Source organism: Hordeum vulgare, chromosome 4H (assembly GCF_904849725.1).
Source record: "Hordeum vulgare subsp. vulgare chromosome 4H, MorexV3_pseudomolecules_assembly, whole genome shotgun sequence".
NCBI classification, from domain to species: domain Eukaryota; kingdom Viridiplantae; phylum Streptophyta; class Magnoliopsida; order Poales; family Poaceae; genus Hordeum; species Hordeum vulgare.
In genome coordinates, this window is record NC_058521.1 from 544,955,603 (window position 1) to 544,978,034 (window position 22,432).

General features: G+C 44.3%; 1 protein-coding gene across 1 annotated transcript; it reads left to right on the top strand.

Moving 5' to 3' along the window:
* Positions 1-615: 615 nt before the first annotated feature.
* Positions 616-6,968, top strand: LOC123449401 (adenylyl-sulfate kinase 3-like). Its single transcript, XM_045126612.1, has 7 exons — positions 616-1,024; positions 1,975-2,115; positions 4,716-4,865; positions 4,935-5,053; positions 5,120-5,204; positions 5,342-5,388; positions 6,537-6,968. Exons 1-7 carry the CDS (start codon positions 832-834, stop codon positions 6,633-6,635), a joined length of 834 nt encoding a protein of 277 aa, XP_044982547.1. The 5' UTR covers positions 616-831; the 3' UTR covers positions 6,636-6,968.
* Positions 6,969-22,432: the final 15,464 nt, after the last annotated feature.

The window sequence follows — 22,432 nt, forward strand, 5'->3', positions numbered from 1 at the left end:
ACGGGTTCCCCCACCAAACGAGATCCGCACAACCAGCAACCGGGAGCAGCGACCTAAGCCACTAGGACCCCGATCCGGTGTTGGAAGGAGCAGATCGAGGTGGAGGGGGTGGGCTTCCTCGGCGGTGGCAAACCTGCGGGGAGTGGTGCACACCAGCAACCGAGGGTCGCCGACGCCTCGTCACCCGCATGACCAAGGGCGCCCCAACACTAGCACCAACAGAGGCGACCCCGCCGCCATGTCCACCTTGCACACGCCACCCGTGGTCACCACCCGAGATGCCGAGGCCCTCTGCGTGTTGTGGAACCGCCAGATCCTCGCCGCCACCTTCATCGGTGTGGAGCGCGCTCACCGGAGCACACCTCAGGCGGCGACGGAGGGGGAGGGGATGGAGGGGGGGGGAGGGGCGCGACGACGACGGCTAGGGTTATCGCCTTAGAGGAGACGACGCGGGGAGGGGTGAGGGGAGTGTGTGAATCACCATCATTAGCAATGACATATGTGACACATTAGTAAAAGAATAAAATCCACACCCGCCTTTCTTTTTTTTGAGCCGGTGTGCTCGTCGCCGTGGCACCACCTATTTCTGCTCCGGGCGAAGTGGCTGTGCACGAGTCCATCACGTCACGTCACGCACGCGGGGCGCGCGGCCAGGCTGTGCTGGGAGCTTCGTCCCCCTCCACTCCCGTCAGCTCCCCCGGCCCTCCCCCCGCCCCGCCCCGCCCCGCCCCCACTCCGCCGCCGACGTAAGCACCACCCAGCAGCCTCCCCTCCCCTCAAGATCCAAGCCACGCTCGCCCGCTCGCCCCGCGCAATGCCCCGCTCCTGACCATGTCCTCGCTCTCGATCCCGCCTCCGCTCCTGCGCTCCTCGCCGTCTCCGTCTCCACCCGCGAATTGGAGGAGGCGCGCGGCGCGCGTGCGGGTGCGCGCTCCGGTGGCGGCACTGGCCGGCGACGGCGGGTGCGCGGGGACCGGGATGGAGCAGCAGCACCTCCAGGCAGGGAGCGCCTCCGGCAGCCCAGGTTCGTTGGGACGGTGATTCGGTTGGCTGCGGGGGTCCGCGTGTCAGTGACGCCAGAATCTGTGGAATCTCCGGAAGGGGTCGCTTAGGATAGTGGGGCTGGAATCTCGTGTCCTATCCACTTCGCTGCTTTATTATCACACAAAGTAGGCTGATAAGGGGTCGCCTAGTGCCAGCCTTCTGTGTCCCGATCAGGAGCTGATACTGATCAAACGTAGTACTACTAGGACTCGAGGACGTTCACTGCTGCTAGAAATAGAATAGTGGTGGAACTAAATTTGTGTGGAACTATAATTAAGCGTTTGAGCCAGTGGCACAATTCACAGCAATGCTGTTGGATTTGTTAGTTTCGGTGGAGGGAAAGAATGAACTCTGCGTAATTGCTTGTGACATGTAGTTTCGGTCTGATGGACCTGAAGTCATCTACTTGGTGTATGAACTAGTGAAGGTACAGTTGCCTGTATTGTAGAGGTATAATATACCGGCAATTTATGGTGACTGCGCGTGACGTAGTTATGGCCTCCGATGAAATGTGAGTTAACATACTGCAGGCCATGTAAGGAATTTAGGACAAGGTTGGCACCTGCAAGGGGAAGTCTAAGTAGAGAAAGACATAAAAGCTACTCCCTCTGTCCCAAAATAAGTGACGCAAATTTAGTACTAAGTTAGTATAAATTTTGTACTAAAGCAGCGACACTTATTTTTGGGACGGAGGGGTATTTGCTTTTAGTGCTATGTTTTGACTTTTGAGCATGGAGAATTATATTCTGCAAAAAAAGAAGAGTTCATATCTAATAAAGTGAAGTAGAAAAGTTCTTCAAAAAATACACAGCTTGGCTATTTCGATGCTGTCTATCCTTCTTCTGTTTTCCTTTTGGACTTCTTTGCAAATGGGTGTTCTCAAAGGTACGAATAGAGTCATGCTAACCATTTCCTGCTGCCCATTATCAGTGCGAGAGAAGCCTGTCATGTCAAACATTGGGAAATCAACTAATATTCTATGGCATGATTGCCCAATTGGACAATCTGAGAGACAGAAATTGCTGGGGCAGAAAGGATGTGTCATATGGATCACAGGACTCAGCGGTTCAGGTATATTTTCAGTGGATTATTATCTTGATTTTCACCTGCCTTTTACATTCTTGGTCAAGTATGTATGGCACTGTTGTCATTTGTTGTCAAAATGTTTTCTGTCTGTTATTAGACTCTACTTGTTGATTTGTTAGTTTTGTGTTATAACAGAGGAATTGGTTTACTTTTAGTGTGCAGTCTGTATCAATATATCGATGATGGCTTAGAGATGTTTCCCTATCAGTAGACGAGACATGTACATCTTGTATGCCTAACCAAATGAAGCTTGAGATTTGAGCATTCATCATTCACACAATTTGGGTGCTTCTTCCGTGGGCTGATAAGCTTTCCTGAGTTTTATATGCTCATATTAGTTCGGTGTCTGCTGTATAGGCTCTGGCTTCTTGATGATCATGAATATGCAGAACGTAGTGTTTCTATTTTGACACAAAGGGCATTCACATATGAGAGAATTCCTTATTTAACACTGGCTTAAATATTTTTGCCCTATTTGACACGGAAAAAAATTTCTTCCTTACGTAACACCAATTCTAAATTTGTTCCCTTCAAAACACTTCCGTCTATTTTTAGTGCTAACGGTGTTAAATGACACGTGAGAAGACGATTTTACCCCTGATGCAACTTGTGACGAATATCATTCAAAAATTGGACAGAACCTCCCCTGCAATTTGATGCCATATCCTCTAGATACAGTTCACATGTACATAATTCAACACATAATATTCAAATTTGCAAATGCTATAAGACATAACCATCCAGAGTACACATATTTGACTTGTAACATATCCAGGTTCACATATATGAGTTCAAGTCCACATATACATCATATGAGCAACCCAAACGTGACTCACATCATATCCAAGTCCTTACATACATGGCATGAGTAGCACAAAATCGACTTTAGGTTCACATACATGAGTCCAAGTCCACAGAACATGACATGAGCAACAACAAAAATGACTTTTGAGTGAAAAAATTAGATGGAAGTTTACAAGCTAAGCCTTCTTTTGCTTCTTGTGCTCATTGCAGGGCTGGCTGGGTGAGTTTTTTTGCTTCTAGTGCCCATTGCAGGGCTGTCAAATGGCACCATAGGAATGTTTTCATTCCTTTTAGCAAGCTCCATCTTCTTCCGTGTGACCCTTAAAATAACATGGTTGTCAAATTGTAGTGCATGTATGGCAGCAGTACATATGCATAATATGTGATACATGTATGGCAGCAAACAACAACATTAACTATGCATGATATGTGATACTGAAATTCAGAATCGGCAAAGGTCACCTTTTACCCCCTTTTCCACTTTTCTTGTTTGTAGTCTCCAATGTTTGGCTATGTTTCCCCTTCTTCGTGGTTGTAGTATCCAAGTTTTGGTTATGGATTAGATGAATACATACAAATCAAACTCAGTTTTCATTTGGCACAAATCAAACTCAGTTTTCATTTGGAACAAGCATAGGTGTAGAATTGCTAACCTTGGTGGGAAATACGTAGCGGCTGCCGGTGCTTCATCACCTCTTGGCACAATGGATGACTCTGCTGATTTGATAGTCTTCCTCTTCTTTGGTGGTTCTCTACAGGAGCAATAACTAAGTAGTTAACATGCATAGTTGATTACAAATATGTAATCAACCGATCCTGGCTGGACCCCTTCGGCGTGGCGCCCTGGCCGGATCCCTCCGGAGCCGGGACCTGGCTGGACCCATCTGCCGCCCGGTCGTCGTCACCCGTCGTGGCTGCGCTGACGCCTGGCCTGTCCAGAGCCACGCCAAGGCAGTCCTCCGGTGCGCCATCTCCGCCGTCCATCTCATCGCCAACCCCGTCGCTACACCAGGAGCTCTAGCCGCCGTCGCTAGGGTTTGGGTGAACGAGAGAAAGGGGACGGGTTGGGTTCTGTCGGGGGAGAGAGACGCCTAGGTCAGGGGCGACTCTGTCGGGGGGATTTTCTCTCTTTTCTCTTTCCTTATGGACATGGGCAGTTTCGTCAGTGAATGTTCACTTTAACGGCGTGGGCTAACAGAATGGACAGAAATGTTAGATAAGGCAAAATATTTACACCTGGTGCTAGATAAGCAAGAAATATTTTTTCAGTGTTAAATAGGGAACCGACATTTAAAATAATGTTATATAAGGAATTTTCTCTTCACATATTGGGACTGCTTAGGTACCACCCTCATACTCGGTGTTATAACAGTCATTTTTTCTGTATCAGCGCCAGTACATGATATTACTGTATTGGCATCAGTACCTGATTTTCGCTCTCACCATGCTTCTAGTAGTTCATTTCGAAGTCCATTTTCTCTGTCTTCTAGGAATTTTCCTTTGGTAGATGATGGTTGTTGGATAATGATTAACACCATATTGTATGGTGAGTACGAGTTAAGTCTATGTGGCAATAGTTTTCTTTGCATGTGGTTCTGACTTCTGAGTTAGCTCCTGAGCCGTTGTTCTATCTAAATTTTATATAAAAGTAAAAGATGAACACATTCTTGGTCTTGGAGTACTATGAACCACACCTAGGGTGACCTTGGTTTCTTGTCTTCAAAAGTACCTGACACATAAGGAAGCCATGATGAGGGACTAACATTTTTTTCATATGTCAGGGAAAAGTACCGTTGCCTGTGCACTGAGTAGGGAATTACACTACAGAGGCCACCACACCTATGTCCTTGATGGTGATAACCTTAGACATGGCCTCAATCGAGATCTAAGCTTCAAGGCAGAAGACCGTACAGAAAATATACGAAGAGTTGGTAAGTTCTGTCAAATCAGATCGTTTATTAGAGACTGTTTTATAATGACACTCCAATGTTCTTTTTCAGGAGAAGTGGCAAAGCTTTTTGCAGATGCTGGTACCATATGCATTGCTAGTTTGATATCTCCATATAGGAGAGACCGTGATGCATGCCGAGCTCTACTTCCGGATTCTAGATTTATTGAAGTATGCTTATTGTATGATTCCTTGAAGCCTTGTTAATGTTAACCATCTAACACACAAACCTTATAGGTATTTATGGATTTGCCACTAGAAATATGTGAAGCTCGTGATCCTAAAGGGTTATACAAGCTTGCACGCACAGGAAAGATTAAAGGTATGAACAGTCTTTGAACCTCTTTTAAACATTTAAGTTCCACATTTCAATGCGTTCAGCGTCAACTAAAAGAGCTTACCTGCTGAAAGTGCAAGGCTATTTATCTTTTACTTTAAACATTGCCTTCTGACAAACAGGGTTCACTGGAGTTGATGATCCGTATGAATCACCAGTGAATAGTGAGGTCAGCTATTGATCATACCTCACCTTCTTACTTTTTTTTTGAACAAATGGCAGGAGAATTATTGTTCTCAGAAAATAAACTTCAACTACTCTGAACAGGCATTAGAGCCTGAAGGTGTTTAGTATGCCTCTGCCCATCATATAAGAACATTCTTGTTCTCAGTGATGATGTTGTAACTGCTCTTTACCTTCTGCTTTAACATGAGCCTGCATGATTCTTCTATGGCTAGAGACATCTTGTATCCACCATTCAAGTAAGTTAGGGCATGTCCAACGCGAGTGCTTAGGAGGGACGTCAGGGTCTAATTCCTGGCCAATTAGCAGTTAATTTGCTGGATCCCGGTGATATAAGAGGCGTCGATGCCTGATGATGCGTCGAGCGCTTGCTCGTTTTCCTGCCCGCTGGAAGCACCTGGGCTGTTTTACTGTTTAATTACTCCACATAATTAGTGCCCGTCGTTGCAAGCCAAGGCGCTTAGGTGATTTTTTTATTTTTGATCTTTATTTTATCTCCGGTAAGCGCCCTATGCTAGCGGCTGGCATTGTAGATGCCCTTACCTTGTGTCCATACAAATTAAACTTTGAATCAGGTAGACACTGCATTCCAAATGAAGGACGAATAGTTGCAGCATAGTTGGAGGTGAGTAGGTGATCGACTGTTTCCAAAGATCTCACGTTCAGTGGATGGTAGTAATTGTTGGCCCATTCCCTTGTAAACAATATATTTTGGGCAGCTAGCCAGATGACGAACTTCCACTTGGGTTGCAAGGTTTTTCAACACTGCCCTGAAGTACTGGATGCGATACTCCAATTTGGAATAGGCTGAATCACCTTTTGATTGTATGTTCAGCAACGGGTGATGGTGTTGTGGGGCGCTTGAGACCAGCGTAATTGATTCCTCTAGTTTGGTCGCTGTGATCTGATCTAATGTTTATCTGCCGCTATTGACTCTGTTGATCCTTATCCCGTGCATAGTGGCAGAATGTAGAAAGTTAATGTTGAACAACTGTTAGTGAGTCTATTAGTGTTTTATATGTTAATGCGTTGAATATTGAATCCTAACCTCTACTGCTACCTCCACGACGCAAGATGGAATCTTTGTCATTTGGCCAAGTACACTGAAACCATCCTTGTTTTGATCTTGTACAGATTGTAATTAAGATGGAAGGCGAGGAATGCCCTTCACCCAAAGCAATGGCCAAGCAAGTTCTATCCTACCTTGAGGAGAACGGATACTTGCAGGCTTAGCATACATACTCCAGATCCAGAAGACTGGTCTTATTCTTGTGTGTCCATAACTCATGGACACAAGCATGATCCATTTGGTCCATCCGGAATAAAAGGTGCTGTTATTGAAGCAACAAGCTGCCTTTTTCACGAGGAAATGGGCCCAGATCGATGATCAGTTTGATTGTTCGGCATGGCTCCTCTCCTGTCTGTTGTGCTATTTTAGCTGTAGTTTATACTTACTCATTCCGGCTGAAATGGTGTGGTGTGCTGTGTTGATTTCTTGGTGATGTACTTGTAATCTAATTGTCGATGTCGAAGTACGTACGAATAAATTGTGCTTGCGTTTCCTGAGCGCTGCTTGTTTGCACACCAAATTGATCTTTTTTCCGAGAAGGAAATGTAGCAGCACCAGCCATACGATATTATGCAGTCTTGCTTCCCTGGAGGCGTTGAAGTATAAATGCATACCCCATCTTTCCTATGAGCTTTAGCTTTTGGATGAACTGGCTGGTGCGGGCAATTCTATAGGAGGCACTTAAGATCACACAGTCAGTTGAAAACACAGTGAACAAAAATGTTAGTCCTCTCTCCTCTTAGGCAGAGAAGACACCCCATCACTCCCCACTGATTGTTAAGTACGTTATGTGGGGGCACGGATAATCTTGTTTGTATGATCCTGCTGCTTTTCGAGTGTAGCAAAAAGGTTTCCATGCTCGTGTCTGTCATCCCCAACCACAGTTGTTTGTGCAGTCTACAATCACGGGCACGAAAGCAGTGAGAGAGCACCGAGGCAGCTCGCCGCAAAGCAGCAGCCAGCCAGCAGGAAATGCACGTCCCGCACCACACATCATCTGGTGTCCATGGAACAGCCGACCAACGCCTGATCCCAGTTTGACCGGCCATTGACATACACGATCGATCACCTGCAAAGTTCGTCGCTCGCCCCGGCGATCAGACCAGTGCGCGTGTGCCCCCCACCATCCGGCCGCCGTCGACGTCCGGTTCTCCGAAGCTTCGGACGGCATGCGCGCGCGCTCTCTCTCCAGCGACAAAGTCTGAATATCTTCTTCAATCTCAGTTCTCCTACTCGGAAAGAAATGAAGGGAGAAACTGGACCGCTTGTAGTGGTGACTGGTGGTGAGGCACGGGTCGCCATTGAACCGGACCCAGTCCGGTCCGAGTTACGTCGCCGAACTGAAGGAAACATACGAGCAAGCGTCAGAAAAAAAAAAGTACTCCATCCGTTCCAGAATAAACGTCTTAATTTTATACTAGCTCTAGTATAAAATTGTACACTAAGCTTGAGACATTTATTTTGGGACAGAGGGAGTAGGAAAGAAGCAGATATCAACTGCCAAAAAGCTTGAGCTCTACCGTTCAGTTTATTTATTTATTTTTTTAATTTTTTTGCGGGATACCGTTCAGCTTCAGGCTGGCGTAGACGACGGTGCTGTGCCTAGGAAATACCAAATATCCAGCAGCTGTGGATTCACCAGGGTCAAACTGTCCAAGCTAGCCGGTCCTTTTTTCTCAGGTCGAAACGAGCAGCGCAGGAAATCAACCCGACTGACCTGGAAACAAACAAGCTCTAGTCACTGACGTTTTTCTTTTACCGCTCGACACGCACCATCGTGCGTCCCGGCGACTCATTTCGCTGGATCGATCCATCACGCTGAATTTGTTGGATCAACGACGGTCACGCCGAGTTGGCCACATCAAAGGTGGAAAAACTTGGGAGGGGCACAGCACGCACGCTGTGGCTGCGCGGCAGCAGGACAGGGTTCAACGCAATAGAGTAACATTCTTGTCCAACGAGGTCAATTCGGTGTGCCAGGAAGGAACTGGTTTGGCCGAAGTTTGGTCATAGTGGCACCCGGCCGGACAGAGGAGAGAACGTACACCATGGTAGAGTTGGACTTTGGCTTGGAGGCCGGTTCAGGTTCGGCCGTCTTTTTTCCTCCAAAGAACCAAAAACATTTGGTCGGTTATTAGAAATTCTGCTTGACAGTCTAGGGTGGAGAACACGGAGAGTTCGAAAAATGTAACCATGCGTGAGCAGAGCACTACCAAAATATGTCGACCACGCTCGCCAACTGCGCGCTCTCTCTTCTGTAGTTGCCAACTGCGCGTTCTTCTGATTATCTATTTTGCATAATGTCTAGGGTGGAGTACCATATTTTTTTAGCATATAACTAGACGATAAATCAATGTATGTGATTCCGGCGGTACACTTTTGAATCACTCTAGTGCTTGTAACCGTTACTAAGTGATTTATGGACATTGAAGTATTTTTTTTGTTATTTTTGTGCTCTTTGTATTGCCATGACATGATGAACAGATCGACAATTTTCTCACCAAAAAATGCTAAATAGATAATCACAAAACATATCCAAAATAGTTTGCTGAAACAACAAAGTTATTAGATCTTGTGAGAGCGATGCGAGGTGAGGGCATCTTCAAGGCTTACCCGCCAAATTTGCTCCATCTGTATGCAAAAGCCGTCCGCTCAACCCTATTCGCATACATTTTAAAGCGGGTTTAAACATACATCAGAGCACATTCATTACAATGAAAGCATTTTTCACTAGAAAAAGAGCGACCAGACTTGAACCTATCCTATGACGACGCCCGTTGTCCACTTTCTTTACATTTTGCATCGGTGACCATGTTCTTCATTTGCTTTTTCCATGAGCGAAGGCGGGGTTTAAGACCGATAAAATGAAATTGCGGTCTCCAACAAGAAAAAGTAGGACAAGGGAGACGGACATGCCCACTTGGGACACAACGCCCAGCCGCGTGCATGCCCTACTCATCCTCGGAGGAGCCCGCTGCCTATGTGTCGCCGATGCCGGTGGACGTGAGGGAGATGACGGACATGGACGGTCCACCACTGTCCACCTACCACATGCACCTTCGAAAGTTGGACGGGGACACGTACGACACACAGTTGACGACCTTCTCATCTGAAAAGACCTCGATGACGCCTAGAGGGGGGGGGGGGTGAATAGGCTATTTAAAAACTTCTTCGGATTTGGCTTGAACCTAATGCGGAAATAAACTAAGAGGGTACTTGTCAAGCACAAATCCTAAATGCACTAGGCACTGCAACGTGTATCAACAACACGATCTACCAAGATGGACACAATACAGTTACTAACAAGCACAAGTAAGTTACACAAACTTACTTGAGCTATATCACACGACAAGTAGGTGAACAACACAAGATACTAGATCACACTATATCAACACGATGTATCAAGGGATGCAAGTATGAACGTGTGGATATAGAGGGTATGCTTGAATGATTAATCTTGTACAAGAAATGACCAACACAATATAATGAGCACAAGCAATATGCAATGTATGTATGCTCAAATAACACAAGTAAACCACAAGTAAGGAGTTAGGGTTAAGGATAACCAAGGTCACTGAGACGAAGATGTATCCCGATGTTCACTTCCTTGGAGGGAAGCTAGTCACCGTTAGAGAGGTGGATGTTACCACGAAGGCACACCAACGCCACGAAGGCTCACCCTATTCTCCCTTTGAGATAACACCACGAAGGCGTTTCTCAACCACTAGTGGTAAGCCTTTGAGGTGGATTCCAAACCCTCACAAACTTTTCCGGGGGAAATCACACGAATTGATTCCTCTCCGAAGAACTCCTACCGCCTAGGAGTCTCCAACCTCCAAGAGTAACAAGATCACGGGGAATGCTCAAAACTTGCTCAAATCACAAATAGCTTGGGTTGAGAGAAGGAGAGGAAGAAGATCTATCTTTTGATTGGAACAACTCTCAAAGGGGCTCACAAATGCTCTTGGGATCTAAGATTTGGAGTGAGCAAATGTGTGTGAGGTGGAAATGTGTTCTTATGAGGATAAGGCTGTGTTGGGCCACACTCTCACAAAGTGGGAAGGGGGTATTTATAGTATGGAGAGAAAAAGAGCCGTTGGGGACACTTTAAGTCACACAGGGTCCGGACGTCCGACAGTTGTCGGAAGTCCGGGCGTCCGTGAGGGGCCGGACGTCCGACAGGGGTCGGACGTCCGAGACTTTTAGGCATGACTGGAACTCTTCTGAATTCATCAGCGGCCGGACGTCCGGCAGGGGTCGGTCGTCCGAGGCCTGTAGATGTGCCTGAACATATTTGAATTCATCAGCATACGGACGTCCGGAGTGGCCCGGAAGTCCGTGTTATACAGCTCAACTTCTACTGGAGGTAGGTTCCAGATTTCCGACGGGTGTCGGACGTCCGGCGCTCGGTCGTCCGGAGGGAGCCGGATTTCCGAGATATAGAACTCAACTTCTACTGGTGCAGGCTTCCGGATTTCCGGGACTTGGCCGGACATCCGGGCCTCGGACGTCCGGAGGTAGCCGGAAGTCCGAGTTATATGGCTCTGATTTCTCTGGTATAGGATTCTGGATTTCCGAACTAGTCAGTCGTCCGGTCCTCGGACGTCCGGAGAAAGCCGGATGTCCGAGGCACTGGTTCTGTTTTCAGATAACAACAAAACAGTGGAGATGTGGTCTGAGCAGAAAGTGATGATGTAGTTTGAGCAAGTTCATCGCAAAACTTGTGATCCCCTCTTAATAGTGCGGGATCCCTAAGGACTCAAGAATCATAAAAGAGTACTGATGATCCATACTTGAGTGTATACTTTTATTCGCTGATCATCACTCCGCACAACTAACGTCAAAGGAACTGATACCTTTGAGTTAGCCCTTTCACCTGAGCTTGATGTTGTTGTTCCTTCTTGGCTCAAGTTGAAAGCAAGACATGATGAAGTCTTCAAGTAGCTTTCCCATACACAATGCGGAAATCCTAGCTTATGTATTCATCTTCATTTGTCCACCATGTGAACATCCACAAGAATCAAGCATGAAGTTCTCAAGAATGTTTATCTTGATCTTGTCCTGTCCACCATGTGTACATCCACAAGAATCAAGCATGTAGTGCTCAGGAATGCTTATCTTGATCTTGTCCCTGTTAGCACATGAGGTTGTCCTTGTCAGCACATGATCATTGACAATAGTTTCAATGATATATTCGTGCTGATCCGCTTGAACTTGCACACCACAATCTTGATGACGATCACCACTTGACGTCATCCTTCATGGGTTGTTTGAGATCTTCCTTTTGACGCAAGCCCAATGGAAACACACCTAACCCCCACATAGGAGTCTCACAAAGACCATGGGTTAGTACACAAACACGTAATGGACAATGCTTACCATACCATGGGATCACTTGATCCCTCTCGGTACATCTTGTACGCTTTGTGTGTTGATCATCTTGATTTACTCTTTGTGTGAGATCTTGATCAACCTAGTGTTTCTATGACCATTCTTTGGATAATACCTTGAATAACATCTTGGTCATCATATAAACTCCTTGAACCCAACAGATGGACTTCAAGAAGTGCCTATGGACAAATCCTATAAATATAACTTAAAGCAACCATTAGTCCATAGGAGTTGTCATCAATTACCAAAACCACATATGGAGATATATGCTCTAACAATCTCCCCCATTTTGGTAATTGAAGACAACCACTTCAAGAGAGTTTATATAAGGAAATAAGCATAACCAAGCGCACACATACAAGGTAATAATGCATGTGTGCAAGATGTAAATGCTTACGCAATAAAAGCAAAACCCTCTAAACATATCCAAAGTAAACTCTCTAAACTTCTCCCCATTGGCATCGATTGCCAAAATGGATGACAAGTTTAGAAAGCCAAAATAGTAGGTGGTCCTCCAAAAAGTGTGTACTTCTCAGCAAATGAGTGCAGAAAAATACACCAATACAATGATAAGTAGTTGGAGGAAAACAAACTATATTGAGGACCCAAAGATTGCAAATAAAAGGATCGTATGTCACAAAGACATACAAAGATGGAGGCAAGCAATCAAAGAATTCCAGATGGAACAAACAATCATATGGTCCTTCAAACCACATGAATAAAAGATATTATGATAGAAGCAAGCAATCAAAGAATTCCAGATGGAACAAACAATCATATGGTCCTTCGAACCACATGACTAAAAGATATTATGATAGAGGCAACATAGTGCTTTATCAAAAACTAGAGAAGCTCCCCATGATTTGTGCACTAATATGAGATTTTTGTATTTGACACAGGTGCACAAAATAGGATCGTTGCTCCCCTAGAATTAATAGAAACACACAACGAGTGCAAGAAGATAGATGAGACAATGGGCATATCAATTGCACAAAACTAATGGTTGAGCAACATGTAAAGGAAGCAACTTAAGAATAAGATCAACCAAAGTAATGTGTGTGAGTCATGGCAAAGCACTTGAGAAGACTTAAGATAAGGATGAGCATTGCTCATCAACATAGTCTTGATGAATATGAGATACAAAGTGCAAGACATATCATTCCCACACACACATACTAGAAAATGGGTTCACAAGCTTACTAATAAACAAAATAAGAACCAACGCTTGTGACAACCCATTGTGAAGATAGGAAGTAAGAATCTTGTCAAGAGGAGGGGTACTAATTGAAAATGGCAAAACCCTCATCAAGACAAGCATGAGGAAAAATAATCTTCACGGCCAAAGAGTGCACCAAGATGTAGGAAAATAAGATACGCACTCAAAACAAATCCTTTCACGTTGCCACCAAAACCGAAAAAGGAAATGCACCGATGGACGTGAAAGTAAAGAGGATATCAATTAGAGATGTAACTTCTCTCATGTGACCAAGATTCTAAGTAGAAGACAATCATGATGATATATATATCCACAAAGAAGGATGTACACACGAAATGGTTACAAGAAGGAAGAACACTAGATATCCAAAAAGGGAAGTCATAAATATATCAATGAGATCTTTTGCTTGGAAGCATAGCATATGGCCTAATATTTTCTTATTGTATAATATGAACTTCCAACATACGAACATCATAGACATCCCAACTAGCAGTAAGACATCATTGTTCGGATGCTTTGAGAAAGCAAACAAGTACTACGAGAACAAATCAAGAGATTCATGCCATGATGCAACCTGGAAAAGAAAAGACAGGTTGGGTCCTTTGCAAGAAAAGAATGCATGAAGTGGATACTTGTTACCGAGACAACATTGGATTGATGTAGTAGATAGTTGTTCTTTGATCATCCTAATTTGGCTCCAATAATCACATGGTCTCAACATCTTCCTTATAGGTGAGCCGAGCATCCAATGCATCTCCAGTTGTTCCTGGAACAACAAAACAAACAAAATGGTGCCCAAACTCATTGGGACCAAAGAGTTAGAAAACCAGCAATACATAGGACAAACTCCACACACATATGTGCATATAGATATGAATTTGAATTTCATGCACACTTTAGCCAATTTATGACAGGGTGGAGTTTCCATTATATATTGGGTCAAAGGAGGAAAGCAAGCAAAAGAAGTTGTATATAGTAGCTAGATATGCATGCTCAAGTCTCTCAAGAATCAACTCAACACAAAGTTGATAAGTCATCAAAAGACAAGATATCAAGTGACAATAAGATCCTAAAACAAAAGAACCATCACTTGAAATATATCAATTAAAAGATACATCAAGGAATGAGATATCCATTGACACATGTCAAATAGAAGGCAACAAGAAACCATTTGAAGGAAAACAAACAGAGGTATCTAGTTTCTAAGAGAGAGCTAGGTTCCAACAAACAAAGCCCTCTACAAAATTTTCATGATGGCACAAAGCATCATAAAGAGCAAGACTTGACTCCCATCAACACACACTTGATGGGGATCAAATGATTTTATGATGGGTGAATAAAGAGAGTGTTTTTAAAGGGAATAGGATAGCTCCCCCAAGGGACGTGCATTATATAGAATTTGCATTTGAATACAAAACGCACACGATGGGATCATCACTTTCTCTATATCTATAGCCACACTAGACATGTTAAAAATAGATTCATAAGAGACAAGAAAGACAAACGAAACACAAAATCCAATGTAAAGATGATTATCAATTCCAATCATATGATGGGAATACCAATTGTCAAGGACAAGAAGTATTTTTGAAATGATACTCATTGGTAGATCACAAATATATCCAAGATCATCTTTACCCATAAAACGCAAGCGAATGACACTTGTAGAGCTAGCATGCCACCTAGGAACAAGATAGTTTACAATATCAACGCTAAGTGGCAATACGTCAAATGTACACATTTTCTAGGTTTGTAATATGCACATAGCATATTACTCCCCCATAATGTGATAAACCAATAACATTAACAAGTGGCAAATTAAAACCAACAAGAGATACTTAATGGACCATATCGAATTTGAATTTCTCATGAGTAAGACATACCACATAGACACTAGATAATCTTGAAGCATCAAAACTAAGTGGTATTCCCCATGTATACACATTTATAGGATTGTGAGGTGTGCAAAGCACATCACTCCCCCACAATGGGATAATCCATTAATCTCTCACAAGAGCCAACAAAAATACAGACAAGATGCAAATAGGCTCAATACAGGACTCACATGTACATGATGTGCAAAACAACATACACATACTCGATTACTCAAGATAAGCAAGTTTGGAAGCACAACATATACAAACGCATGCAAGGTACAAAACCACAACATGCAAAGGGGCAAGCACCTAACAATGTAAACAGTTTAAGTATAAGTTACCGTAAGGAGGCACATTGGATATAAGATAGGAACTCGATAATCCAAATGACTTGGCTTGAGATAATATGAATGATGAAGACCCCTTAATTCTTCATTATGTATCCAAGTCTCTAATGTCCTCCAAGGTCACCTATTGATCAAGTTTGAGCTTGTTGGTCCCCAACTACGTTGGGTCCTAAGAGGTTAATCACAATAGGCTTGGCAACCCAAATGGTTCTTTTCTTGACACCATTTTGAGTACCAAAAAACTTGGCAAACACATTGCCAACCTTATCCTTCCCAAGGGAATATGTATCATCAATAGTGATTGGGTTGGATAAGTTACCTTTCGTGCAAGACGAAGCGACGTGACCCTTCTCACGACATAAGTAGCAACATCTACCCTTTGTTTTCTTCCCAGTTGATTTCTCACCTTGGGGAGTGTTGGCTTGGGTCTTATTGGGAAGAGGCATTCCTTCAACTTGTAGTTGAATATGTGATTGAGTTTGTGGCCGCTTCCCTTGTTGCTTGTGACTTTGAGACTTCGTCTTCAGAGGGCAAGATCTAACATGGTGCCCTTTAACTTTGCACTTGAAGCAAATGATTTTGGCCGAATTCTTGACTTGTTCTAGGCCCCTCTTGTTCTTGTTTGAGTTTACTCCAAACTCATTTTTGTCATTCGGAGATGTTTGCTCACACAGGACGTTGTTGAGTGTGGGCATCCCTTCATGACACTGTTCCAAGTCTTTCTTCAAAGAAGTGACTTGGGCCTTGAGCTCTTTGATTTCCTCTGCACGGTTAGTATCAATGCAAGTACTAGAGGAAGTGTAGGCTTCAATGTTAGAGCAACAAGGCAAGGAAAGTAATTCATCACATGAGGTAGCAACATTGTGAGTAGACGAATTGCGAGGACTAGCACATGGAAATATAGTACTTTGATCAGAAGTAGTGGCATTGTCCACATGAGGCTCGCTTGATGTTACCTTGGTGATGATAGCCTCATGAGCTAACTTTTGCACATTATAGGATGTTAGAAGATCGGCATGAGAGCTTGTGAGCATTACATGGTTTTCTTCCAACTTCCCATAATTGCTAGTTAGTAAATCAAGTTGAGCACGTAGCTCAACATTCTCCTTCAATGTTGATACTTCAAAAGAGGTAGAGTTAGATGTACAAGTATCATCAACAATATGAGAGGAGTAAGTAGCAAATATAGACTTCTCATGAGTAGATTGAAGCTCCTCATAGATCTTAGAGGTTTTGATGAGCTCTCCCTTGACATTATTGCATTCAAGGAGAAGGACCTCAAAATCCCTTTTAAGTTTATCATGAGCAACTTCAATCTCTTCTTTTGAAGATCTTAAGTCTCTACATGCTTGATGACTCTTCTCAAGTTCATGTTCAAGTTGTTCACTTTTAGCTTGTTCATGATTAAGTGAATCATTACAGTTTTCAAAGTAAGCAAGAACATCTTGGAACCTTTGAAGAGAGTTATTTTTAGCTTTATGAAGAATTTTACTGATCACATAGATATTTTCAGTCAAGTCATCATCATCATCCTCATCGCAAATATCATCGTTATTGCACAGGGAAGATGATACCTCATTATTACCTCTTGCCATGAGGCACATGTGAACTGGAGGAGTTGATGATGATTCTTTTGGTGAATCAGATTCTTCATTAGCCAGAAGTACTTCATATTTCTTGATTTCCCCTAAATGGTTAGTCATAGAGCAACTAGGGAGAAACAAGATATTTTGATCAAGAGGACACGAGGAAGCAGGCATATCACCACAGACATTTGTCAAGGAATCTTTAGGTGAAATGCATGACCTATCAGCACAATAATTTACACTATGTGTGGTGCTAGATATGCTCGTGTCCATAGAGGCTATTCCATTTTCATCAACATATATTTCTTCACTCACCATGTCATTACCTTGTGAGACTGAAGATGCTGAGGTGTGCAAGCAATCGGATATGGGAGTAGTGGTGGACTCTTTAAGATCGAAAAGAGTGAAGAGCTCATGCACCAACTCCTTCATCATAATATCGTCTTCATCAAGATTGGACCCACCATATATATCTTCAAGTTTAGTCCAAACTTCATGAGCTGACTTGCAAGTCGAGATAGACTTGAACACTTCAGGACTTATGGTTCGATGAATGGCAAGAAAGGCCTCACAATCAAGATACATTTCATTAGTAGATGAAGATGCATCATCCTTTTTGTCGGCAATCCCTACAAGAACAATTCGTAAAGTATTTGGGCCCATGGCCCGAAAGTGATGAAGCATACCAATTCTCCATAGGGTATAATTTGTGCCATCAAAGTCAAAGATGTCATTGTGCACTAATCCAATAGTCGACATCGATACTCTCTAGGTCGTGAAACCTAATTAAAGAGAGACCTAGCCCTGATACCAATTGAAAAGACCTCGATGACGCCTAGAGGGGGGGGGTGAATAGGCTATTTAAAAACTTCTTTGGATTTCGCTTGAACCTAATGCGGAAATAAACTAAGAGGGTACTTGTTAAGCACAAATCCTAAATGCACTAGGCACTGCAACGTGTATCAACAACACGATCTACCAAGATGGACACAATACAGTTACTAACAAGCACAAGTAAGTTACACAAACTTATTTGAGCTATATCACACGACAAGTAGGTGAACAACACAAGATACTAGATCACACTATATCAACACGATGTATCAAGGGATGCAAGTATGAACGTGTGGATATAGAGGGTATGCTTGAATGATTAATCTTGTACAAGAAATGGCCAACACAATATAATGAGCACAAGCAATATGCAATGTATATATGCTCAAATAACACAAGTAAACCACAAGTAAGGAGTTAGGGTTAAGGATAACCAAGGTCACTGAGACGAAGATGTATCCCGATGTTCACTTCCTTGGAGGGAAGCTAGTCACCGTTAAAGAGGTGGATGTTACCACGAAGGCACACCAACGCCACAAAGGGTCACCCTATTCTCCCTTTGAGATAACACCACGAAGGCGTTTCTCAACCACTAGTGGTAAGCCTTTGAGGTGGCTTCCAAACCCTCACAAACTTTTCCGGGGGAAATCACACGGATTGATTCCTCTCTAAATAACTCCTACCGCCTAGGAGTCTCCAACCTCCAAGAGTAACAAGATCACGGGGAATGCTCAAAACTTGCTCAAATCACAAATAGCTTGGGTTGAGAGAAGGAGAGGAAGAAGATCTATCTTTTGATTGGAACAACTCTCAAAGGGGCTCACAAATGCTCTTGGGATCTAAGATTTGGAGTGAGCAAATGTGTGTGAGGTGGAAATGTGTTCTTATGAGGATAAGGCTGTGTTGGGCCACACTCTCACGAAGTGGGAGGGGGGGTATTTATAGTATGGAGAGAAAAAGAGCCATTGGGGACACTTTAAGTCACACAAGGTCCGGACGTCCGACAGGGGTCGGACGTCCGAGACTTTTAGGCATGACTGGAACTCTTTTGAATTCATCAGCGGCCGGACGTCCGACAAGGGTCGGTCGTCCGAGGCCTGTAGATGTGCCTGAACATATTTGAATTCATCAGCATACGGACGTCCGGAGTGGCCCGGAAGTCCGTGTTATACAGCTCAACTTCTACTCAAGGTAGGTTTCGGATTTCCGACGGGTGTCGGACGTCCGGCGCTCGGTCGTCCGAAGGGAGCCGGATTTCCGAGATATAGAACTCAACTTCTACTGGTGTAGGCTTTCAGATTTCCGGGACTTGGCCGGACATCCGGGCCTCGGACGTCCGGAGGTAGCCGGAAGTCCGAGTTATATGGCTCTGATTTCTCTGGTATAGGATTCCGGATTTCCGAACTAGTCAGTCGTGCGGTCCTCGGACGTCCGGAGAAAGCCGGATGTCCGAGGCACTGGTTCTGTTTTCAGATAACAACAAAACAGTGGAGATGTGGTCTGAGCAGAAAGTGATGATGTAGTTTGAGCAAGTTCATCGCAAAACCTGTGATCCCCTCTTAATAGTGTGGGATCCCTAAGGACTCAAGAATCATAAAAGAGTACTGATGATCCATACTTGAGTGTATACTTTTATTCGCTGATCATCACTCCGCACAACTAACGTCAAAGGAACTGATACCTTTGATTTAGCCCTTTCACCTGAGCTTGATGTTGTTGTTCCTTCTTGGATCAAGTTGAAAGCAAGACATGATGAAGTCTTCAAGTAGCTTTCCCATACACAATGCGGAAATCCTAGCTTATGTATTCATCTTCATTTGTCCACCATGTGAACATCCACAAGAATCAAGCATGAAGTTCTCAAGAATGTTTATCTTGATCTTGTCCTGTCCACCATGTGTACATCCACAAGAATCAACCATGTAGTGCTCAGGAATGCTTATCTTGATCTTGTCCCTGTTAGCACATGAGGTTGTCCTTGTCAGCACATGATCATTGACAATAGTTTCAATGATATATTCGTGTTGATCCGCTTGAACTTGCACACCACAATCTTGATGACGATCACCACTTGACGTCATCCTTCATGGGTTGTATGAGATCTTCCTTTTGACGCAAGCCCAATGGAAACACACCTAACCCCCACATAGGAGTCTCACAAAGACCATGGGTTAGTACACAAACACGTAATGGACAATGCTTACCATACCATGGGATCACTTGATCCCTCTCGGTACATCTTGTACGCTTTGTGTGTTGATCATCTTGATTTACTCTTTGTGTGAGATCATGATCAACCTAGTGTTTCTATGACCATTCTTTGGATAATACCTTGAATAACATCTTGGTCATCATATAAACTCCTTGCACCCAACAGATGGACTTCAAGAAGTGCCTATGGACAAATCCTATAAATATAACTTAAAGCAACTATTAGTCCATAGGAGTTGTCATCAATTACCAAAACCATATATGAAGATATATGCTCTAACATCATCCTCGACCGCTAGCGTCGCCAAGGCATGCGCTGCCACGTCTGCGTCTGACTTTACATTTTGTTCGTTGCGAACGGAACATTGAGCACACGCGGCCTAGTAGAGTGCCTGCTACTATGATGGTCACGACCTCCTCGCTTGCATGCTTGTCTTTAATTTAACATTCCGTTAGGCGGTGTTGTTCGAGGAGAAAGATGTTGTACCTCCTCCCGCGCCCTTAAGTATTAGCATAATTCCAAGAGCAGATACAAAATTTTAGCATATAATGTTGAGTAAATAGGCAATTTTCCGAGTAGATTAATCCATGAAATAATTACTAACATGGTATTGACTAGGTTCATGACATACTGATCACGGAGTATGCTAGCAAGTACTATGCATATAGCAGAAACATCTACACATATAGGCAATACTACTAGTGCAGACAGAAACAGGAGAGAGATAAACATATCATACCCTCCGATCGGCCAATTGGCCGTAGCAGCAGCGGTGGCGGCGGCAGCATCCTTTGCCGCCTTCTTCTCGGCTTCGGCCTTCTCGCGGACGAGACGGTCAGCTTCGCTTGGTGAAGACATGGTGATGACGAGGGCGACGCAGATGTAGACGAGGGCGACGCGGACGTAGACGAAGCAGACGGACGGAGGCGAGCAGTCGCGTGATCGCTCCCCAAAAACCTAATCGCCCCTCTCCGTACAGGAACCGAAGAGGCGGGGTTTCGGAGGCCTGCTCTCCCGTCGACCGTGTACGCGGTAAACGGGACGGAGTCGCCGGCGGCAGCAGCAGCAAAAAGGAACGAACGCGTGAGGCAGATGTGATCTGATTCTCGTGACGGCTAGGGTAGGCGTTAGCCTGCGATCCCACGTCTCGGATCGTGCCGTGTCCGTTACGTATTCTCCGTTCCTGACCGACAAAAATAAGCGCGGCGAGGCGGACGGCGGAGGAGGAGTGCGCGAGGGCACCTTCTCTTCTCACTCTCCAGTAGCATGTGGAAGAGAGACTCCTATAAAGGGGTCCAACTTCTCCTCCACTAGCGGGGTGGGACTAAACTTCCCACCACCTTGTCATGCCACCACCTACATGGGCCCTTGGAGATTTTTCTGAAATTGTCTTATGGGCCTAAGGCCCATCACTAATTTCAACATATAACTAGACAATAAAGCATAGGTATGTGATGACGACGACACACTTTTGGTTTGCTCTAATTTTTATAGTCATCGCTAGATGATGTACCGATATGTATGTAATTTTTATTATTTTTACTTTCCTTGTAGTGCTATGACATGATGAATAGATTGAAAGTTACCCAAAAAAATAAGTAGATCAAAACTTTTCTCTAAACAAAAGAGCAAAAGAGATAATCTCATATCCAAAATAGTTAGCAGAAACGACAAAGTTGAACTGAATCTTGTGAAAGCGATGCAAGGTATGGGCATCTTCAAGACTGACACGCAAATACTCTCCCGCGTTCATCTGCGAACGAGGGATAAGTTCATGGATGCGGATGCAGAAGTCCGTCATTCAACATTATCAATATACAATTGAAACCATTATTTAATAAACTGGATAGAATTCATGCAAAGCTGCATCAGATGAAATTCATTACATTTTAAATAACTTTTAGCTAAACCCTACTCTAAACCTATTCTAAATGTTCGCCGACGCCCGTTTCCCATGTCCAGCCATGAGCCCTAAGAACTGAAACTCCGGCTTTTGCCTTCGCTTTCTCCAGTTCCGTCTCGACGCTCTTCACCTCTGTCTCTGCAGTCGCAGTCCCTGCAGCCCGAACGGCTAATCAGCCGACGATGACCAGCACACCAAGCTTAGCTTCAGCGGGAAGGAAGGAGCAGTGGCCTTCTTGGGACTCAAGCAACGCGACCTACCATGCACTAATCTTCCTCGTTGCCCACGACACCCATGTACATGCCGTCTTCGTGGTCGTGGCGGCGGGACACAATCTTGGCGGAGATGGCGATGTCCTCCTCTTCGTCGCTCTTGCCGAACACCTCATCCACCGCCTCGTCCATCTTCTTGTACGCGACTTCTAATTTCGCCTCGCGTTGGCTGTACTGCCAGCGGTCGCGACGGATCTTGCGGTGGAGCGGTAGGACTCGAGCAACGGTAAAAATCCTGCTCGGGCACGTCCACTTCTGGCACGATGGATGTGACAGCGGCGAGCACTTCCTCTGGGCGTCGGTGCCCGTCGAGGAGATGAAGG

Excerpts from the sequence above, each read along its gene's own strand:
- LOC123449401 (XM_045126612.1), top strand. The coding sequence starts at position 832 with ATGTCCTCGCTCTCGATCCCGCCTCCGCTCCTGCGCTCCTCGCCGTCT. Across the intron at positions 2,116-4,715 it reads CACAGGACTCAGCGGTTCAG|GGAAAAGTACCGTTGCCTGT; the intron begins GTATATTTTCAG and ends TTCATATGTCAG. Across the intron at positions 5,205-5,341 it reads ACGCACAGGAAAGATTAAAG|GGTTCACTGGAGTTGATGAT; the intron begins GTATGAACAGTC and ends TCTGACAAACAG.